The sequence below is a fragment of the Belonocnema kinseyi genome, chromosome 2, assembly GCF_010883055.1.
Source record: "Belonocnema kinseyi isolate 2016_QV_RU_SX_M_011 chromosome 2, B_treatae_v1, whole genome shotgun sequence".
Taxonomy (NCBI): domain Eukaryota; kingdom Metazoa; phylum Arthropoda; class Insecta; order Hymenoptera; family Cynipidae; genus Belonocnema; species Belonocnema kinseyi.
In genome coordinates, this window is record NC_046658.1 from 176,902,937 (window position 1) to 176,910,939 (window position 8,003).

General features: G+C 24.3%; 1 protein-coding gene across 4 annotated transcripts in view; it reads right to left on the bottom strand.

The window, feature by feature from the left end:
• LOC117166864 (gamma-1-syntrophin) overlaps positions 1–8,003 on the bottom strand; it is a 36,415-nt gene that overhangs the window by 22,833 nt on the left and 5,579 nt on the right. For 2 of the 4 annotated variants that reach the window (XM_033351241.1, XM_033351243.1), the window contains exons 2-3: positions 3,648–3,752; positions 112–307 (exon numbers count right to left, since the gene is read on the bottom strand). In XM_033351241.1, the coding sequence (XP_033207132.1) occupies positions 112–307; positions 3,648–3,752 (301 nt within the window). Of the gene's footprint in view, positions 1–111; positions 311–3,647; positions 3,753–8,003 lie in introns of all 4 variants that reach the window. The other 2 variants (XM_033351240.1, XM_033351242.1) reach the window with 1 other exon arrangement.

An 8,003-nucleotide genomic window follows, 5' to 3' on the forward strand; every position in this document is an offset into this window, starting at 1 on the left:
TTTCATTTCCAAACATTTTATTCTGTTTCTACATGTCCCGACAATTGTAGTTTTTTTCAAGGAAAATTTCCATTAAATATATAATTCAGGTCATTCAGGATATTGACTTACCCTTAATAATAGCGTCTCCAACAAAGAGTTGTCCACATTGATCAGCTGCTTGTCCTTTATAAATTCTGGATATCAGAACGGGAAGTTTGTGTTCAGCCCCTCCTTTTATACTCAATCCCAAACCTCCAACTTTTTGCCTTGTTATCTGCACCATACGTTCTTTTGCATCCAATGGAGGCTTGTTATGATTCACCGCCTGCTAGAAATCATTGAAAACGTTTTTTTTCATCTTCATCCAAATAATATTTAATATAAGCCAGCACGTTTCATAAAATCCTTTCAGCCAGAGAATGTTATAAAGGATTTATTAGCGTCTGAATTTAATTGGCAAAAAAATGTATAACTTCATAACCAAATTGTTTATTCAAAAGTCTAGAAGAGCAAATTATATTTTTCTCTCATAGTTTATAGACAGCACGATCATGACATCAATTTTAATTATCTTAACAGGCTGTAATTTCTTCTCATTACTGCTATGGGTTAACTCGGAAGTCACAAATGAACGTTGGAATATAATTTTCCAATATTTCACGGTGCTTAAAATAAATGTACCTGCTGAATTCTATTTTATATGTAATCCAAGGAAATTAAGTGTCAATAACTAAATTTCAGGATAGCATCAATTAAAATTTAAAACATCATCGGAACTGGCAATGAAATTAATTATGCAACGGGAAGAATGAAGAATGGTGCTTTTTTTGGTAGAGCAGAGTACAGTTGTATAAACAAACAAATAATTGAACTTTAAAATAAAAAAGAGGAATTTTCAACACAATAACTGAATTTTAAACAAAAAAAAAGTTGAATTTTCGATAAAAAAAAGATGAATTTAACCAAATAAATTAATCATGAAATTTGCAAACAAAAATAGTTCCATTTCAACAACAAAAAATGTATTTTTTTTATCAAAATAGTGGAATTTTCAATAAATTCATTAAATTTTCAACAAAACTCTCGTTGGCAAATGGTTGAAATAGATTATTTTTTAAACAAACAAGATTTTCTACCGAAAGAGATAAATTTTGCAACTCAAGAAAACCAATTTTCAGCAACAAAAAATTGGTTTTTAACCAAGCTGTTGTATTAACAACCAAATATTTAAACTTTGAAACAAAACAGACGAATCATAGTTAAACTTTAATTAAAAAGTTAAATTTTTTAGCCAGACGATATAATTTTTCGAAGACAGTTGAATTTTCAACAAAAAAAGTTCATTTTAATTTTAATTTGTAACAAAATATTTAAATTTTCTAGCAAAACAAAATTTTTTTTAACACATTTGACTTCAAAAAAAAAGTTTATTTTTAGCAACAAAAATTATTTTTCTACTATAAAATATGAATTTCCAATCCAAAAGGATGAAATTTGAACAAGACCATTGAATTTTCAATTAAAAAAACATAAATTTAACAAAATATTATATTATACTATTTTAATGTAGAAAATAGTCAAATTTACTAGCAAAAAAATTTTTTTAACACAGTTGAATTTTCAACAAAAAAAGTTCATTTTTAAGCAACAAAAATAATTTTTCAACCATAAAATATGAATTTTCAATCCAAAATGATGAAATCTTAACAAAACCATTAAATTTTCGATAAAAAAACATGAATTTAACAAAATATTATATTACAATATAATATTATAATATTTCAATATAGAAAATAGCAAAAAAAAGTTTTTTTGAACACAGTAGAATTTTCAACAAAAAAAGTTTATTTACAACCAACAAAAATATTTTTTTACTAAAAAATATGAATTTTGAATCCAAAAGGATGAAATTTGAACAAAACCATTGAATTTTCGATAAAAAACATGAATGTAACAAAATAAATTAATCTTGAACCAACAAAGATGCATGTTTTCAAACAAAAATAGCTGCATTTCAACAACAAAAATTTTTTGTAAGAAACTAGTGGAATTTTCAATAAATTCACTATATTTTTAACAAAACAGTTGAATTTTTATCTAAACCTGGAATAGTAAAAATTTCAGATTATAAAATGATTTCTCACTCAAATAATTGAATTTAAAACCAAAAAAAGATATTTTTGAACCAAAAATCGAATTCTCAAATCTCCAGTTTAAAAAAAGAATTTAAAAAAATAGAATTTCCACCTAGTTTAATGCAACCAAGAATATAAATTTAAAAAAATGTTCAATCCATGTCGAAAAACATGAGTTTTCAACAAAAAAGAATGAACTTTCTAATCAAAAAGATGAATTTTGAATAAAATACATTAATTTTCTACCAAATAGTTTAATTTTCACTTATAAAGGATAAAGTTACAACCAAAAATGTAATAGTTAAATTTTCAGATCAACAATTGAATCTTTAAAAAAAATAAACGAATTTTCAACAAAAAAGTTAAATTTTTAAGCAAAGAGATGAATTTTCTACCAAGAAAATTAAATCTCTATCAAAAATATGATTTTTTCATGGAAAATGTCAATTTTCTAGCAAATAGTTTAATTTTTATGAAAGTAGGTTAATTTTCAACTGCATAGTTGAATTTTCTACCAAACTCTTGTGTTTTCAAACCAAAGACACGGATTTTCTACAAAACAGTTGATTTTCAAACAAACAAAAAAAACTATGAATTATCAACAAAACATGTGATAGTTGATATTTAAACCAAAAAATATTGTAATTTAAATTAATAAACAGTTTAATTAAAAAAGAAAAAAAAGATTTTAAAAAAGTCAACTAGTAAAGATCAATCTGAAATTAAAAATATCTATTCTCGAAGGGAAATTTACAATCCAAAAATATGAATTTGCAAACTAAAAAAAAAACGATTTTTCAAAAAAATAAGTGAATTTTGAATAAAAAAGATAACGATTCTAGCAAAAATGGAATGGCTACATTTTTAGTTGAAAGAATTCCTTTTCAAACAAAAAATTGAATTTTCAACATATTGGTTACATTTTCAACGAAATAAATAAATTTTAACTAAAATGATAAATCTTTAACCAAACAGTTGCATTTCCAACCCAAAATATGAATTTTCTACCCAAGATAGAAAATTTTTTAACAAAATAGATCAATTTTCAGCTAAAAATAGAATATTATAATGTTGAGTTAGAAAAAAAAAGAAGTGAATTTTCAACTAAAAAGATCAATTATACCCCAAAAAATTTATTTTTACCAAAATACATGATCTATAAACAAAAATTTAAATTCTTAAAGAAATTTTCAACTGAAGAAATGAATTTTTAACCAAAATGATGATCATCAACAAAAAATTTTTTTAACTAAATAGCTCAAATTAAATTAAATTTTGGTTTTCAAAAATAATTATTTAAATTCAAATAGTGCAATACAAATAGAAAAAAAAGGTTTATTTATTTATTGTGAAAATACTATTTTCACTGTTATTTAACAATAAAGTTACTTGTGCTCATGTTAAATATAAATTAAAATACTGAAGACGGTAACGTAGTTTATGGACGGCACTTATCTACGATGGAAATAAATACGCAATACATATATCTGAGGAAAAAAAATGTATGAAACTTAAGAAAAACTATATTACCTCCAAATCTTCCCTCTGGAGTTTGAGGATCTCCATTGAGAGGTAAAGACGCATTGATATAGGTTTACTCTTGCCATCGCTGATGGCAACCATCCCCGTCCGCACCTTTTGCAGAAAAAAAGTACAAAAATTATAGCATGCTTTAGAATAATTGCTGAAGGATAAAACGGTGATAGAACTCACAAAAATCAAATGAAAATTCCTCTTGGAAAATATAACGTGCAGATTTCAGGAATATAAATGAATTTTGAAAACAACATTTTATACTTTAGAATGCAATTTTGTACAATTATTTTCCGAGTCCTGTTACAGAATTTCCCCTTTTTATAACAGAATATAACAAATTATATTAATATAAAGTTATTTAGTATTAAGTTGAAACAGTCCACGCTGTACAGTCCCTTAGAAAAAAATATTATAGGATATTCAATACAGACTTTCAATTATTCTTCTATAATTTTTTCGCAGTTCTAGAAAAATGATTGAAAAGCAATATAAGAAAATCATTATAGAAATAAATACTTTTCAAATATCTAATCAATAAATGCCAAAAATATAGGAGCTATATCCGAATTATTTATTTACTTATCTGACATAGGATTTCGAATTATTTCAAGTGATTTCCCAAATTTAAAGGAATTTTACATAATTCCAAAAAATTCTAAGGATTTCAAACACATCAATGTATTTCATCGAATTTTTTACTTCCACGGATTTTAAGGAATTTCTAAAGAATTTTTGATAATAAATTTAATTTTAAGGGATTCCAACAATTCCAAGGGATTTTAAAGTATTTCAAGGAATTTCACACGATTAAACAAAATTTATTAAATCTCTAAATATTTCTAGGGGTTTAAAGTTTTTTTTAGACTAGTCAACACATTTAAGTTATATTCAAGGAATTTTAAATGATTTTTAATTTTTTAATGGAAGTTAAAGGAATATTACCAATTTACAGAAATCTTTAGGCAATAAATGAAATTTGATTTCAAATCGATGGGTTTTAACGATTTCAAGCCATACGAAGAAATTTTAAAAAAATCGAAGGATTTAAAGATTTTAAGCTATTTAATTTTTTTTAATATTTCAAGAGAATTTAAACCTTCCAATGGATTTCAAATAATATTGTAGGATTTTTAAAGATTTTGAAGAATTTCTAAACAATTTTGGGACATAAATCAAAATTCAAGGTATTTTAAAGTATTTCAAAAAATTAAAAAGTTTTTCAAGGATTTTCAAAAAAATTTGAAATATTTTATTGAATCTTAAAGGTTTTTCAAGATTTCTGGGGATTTAAAGGTTTTTTCAAAAGACTTTTATGAATATAATTTCAAAGAATATTGTAGGATTTTCAAAGATTTTGAGGAATTTCTAAACAATTTTCGAACATAAATCCAACTTCAAGGAATTTTAAAGTATTTCAAAGAATTTCACAAGATTTACAAAATTTTAATAATCTCTAAATATATCTGGGGGTTTAAAATTTTTTTTAGACTAGCCAATACGTTTAATTTATATTCAAAGGAATTCCAAATGAATTTTAATTTTTTAATGGAAGTTAAAGGAATATTAACAATTTATCGAAAACTTTAGGGAATAAATTAAATTTGATTTCAAATCGATTTCTACGAATCTCATCGATTTCAAGCCATACGAAGAAATTAAAAAAAATCGTAGGATTTAAAGATTTTAAGTTATTTAAACCTTTCAATGGATTTCAAAGAATATTGTACGATTTTCAAAGATTTTCGGGAATTTCTAAACAATTTTGGAATATTGGTAAATGAAATTTTTAGGAATTTTAAAATATTTCAAAGAATTACACAAGATTTACAAAATTTTATTAAATCTCTAAATATTTCTAGGGGGTTTAAAGTTTTTTTTAGACCAGCCAATACATTCAATTTATATTTAAGGAATTTCAAATGATTTTTAATTTTTTAATGGAAGTTAAAAGAATATTAACAATTTATCAAAAACTTTAGGGAATAAATTAAATTTGATTTCAAATCGAATTCTACGGATCTCAACGATTTCAAGCCATACGAAGAAATTCAACAAATTTCGAAGATTTTAAACCTTTCAGTGCATTTCAAAGAGTATTGTAGGATTTTCAAAGATTTTGAGGAATTTCTAAAGAATTTTAGAACATAAAACAAATTTCAAGTGATTCCAAAAAATGCCAGGAATTTTTAAGTTTTTCAAGGAATTTCGAACAAATTTGAAAGATTTTATTGATTCTTAAAGGATTTTCAAAAGTTCTGAGGATATGAAGGTTTTTTAAAAAGACTTTCATAAATAGGATTTCAAAGAATATTGTAGGATTTTTCAAACATTTTGAGGAATTTCTAAAGAAATTTGCAATATCAATCAAACTTCATGGAATTTTAAAGTATTTCATAGAATTTCACAAGATTTAATAAAATCTCCAAGGATCTCTAGGTGTTTAAAAATTTTTTTTAGACCTGTGAATAAATTTAATTTATATTCAAGAGATTTCAAATGATTTTTAATTTTTTGATAGAAGTTAAAGGAATATAACCAATTTATAGACAACTTTAGGGTTTCAAGAAGATTTTAAACCTTTCAATGGATTGCAAAGAATATTGTACGATTTTCTAAGATTTTGAGGGATTTCTAACGAATTTTGGAACATAAAACAAATTTCAAGTGATTCCAAAAATTGCAAGGAATTTTGAAGTATTTCAAGAAATTTTGAAATAATTTGAAAGATTATATTGAATCTCAAAGTATTTTCAATATATCCTTAAGAATTCTGGGAATTTGAAGGTTTTTAAAAAAGAGTTTCATGAATAGGTTTAATTTTTTTCGAGGGATTTCTAATTTTCTTATAGATTTTAAATGAATTTTTAAAGAATTTTGGAACATAAATCAAATTTTGCAAGGGATTCAAAAGATTTAATCGAATTTTAAAGTATTTCAAGGAATTTCACCAAATTTAAAAGATTTGATTGAGTCTCAAAGGATTTTCAAAATTTCTAGAGATTTGAAGGTTTTTTTAAAGAAGCTTCAATGGATAGGTTAATTTTAATGTTAATGTAAGGTATTTCAAATGATTTTTACTTTTTTAATGGATTTTAAAGGAACTTCAACAAATTTCTAGACAACTTGAGAGATTAAATTGTATTTCAAGAGATTTTTAGAGATCTAAACTATTTCATGCCATACGAAGAAATTCAAAAAATTTCTAACGACTTTAAGTTATCCTAAATGATTCTAAAGAATTTCAAGAGAGCTTAAAACTTTCTATGAATTTCAAAGAATTTTATAGGATTTTTAAACAGCTCTAGAATACGTAAGAGAATAAAATTAATTTATTTTCAATGGATTTTAAGCTATTTTAACAGATTCCAAAGAACTTCAAGTGGTTTTAAAACTTGCAATTGATTTCAAAGAATTTGGGAGGATTTCCAAACATTTCTAGAAAATTTAAAGGATTTTTTCAGAGACTTTAGTAAATACATTTAGTTTTTTTATATTCAAGGGATTTTAAATTATCACAACTTTTTTAAATGAATTTTAAAGGAATTTCAACCAATTCCTAGGGAATTTTAAAGAAATAAATTTATTTATTTCATTTACAAGAGATTTTAAGTAATTTCTACAGATTTCTGGATTTTTTTTACATTAAATACCTTCAATATTTTTGTATTATCTATTCTAATCCTGATTATCCTATAATCGTTTTCGGTATAATGATTTTAGGGTATATAATCTTAGCTACTATGCAAATATAAAAGCAAATAATTTATTCCATAATCGATAAATGATAAGTAAGAACTTTAGGCTATTTGTAACGTTCTCAGGAAAACATAATATAACGATGTCTTATCGACAAGATATAGTAGCGCAATTTACTGATTCAAGAAGGAGTTTCCATTCAAGAATCTAATTTAGAACTTGTCTCTAATTTTTCAACGTTATGATTGTCATGAAATTCATGCAAATTTTCTTATTATTCTAAAAGAATTATAAAGGAAATAAAAAATATAAATGTGAAAATTTGTAACAAGAATAAGAATGATAGTAACTTTTTTCATTATAATATTAACCCTTAAACGGCCAAAACGCCCCTACCGGGACACTGCTTTTCACACATATATTTTTATTGCTTAAGATCTCCTCTTTCCGACGGTGCCAATGAAATTCCTCAAAAAATTTACTTATTATCCCAAAATGCAGTTTAAACAAAAAAAACGAGATTTTTCGTGCCTATTTTTTTTTGTGAACCAGTTTCCAAAGCTTTTCGAGTCTGTAATTAACCTGGAATCTCACTAACCGGTGGAATAAATGTCTAAACTTTGAGAATCTATGGTTCAAAGATCGATTTTTCGT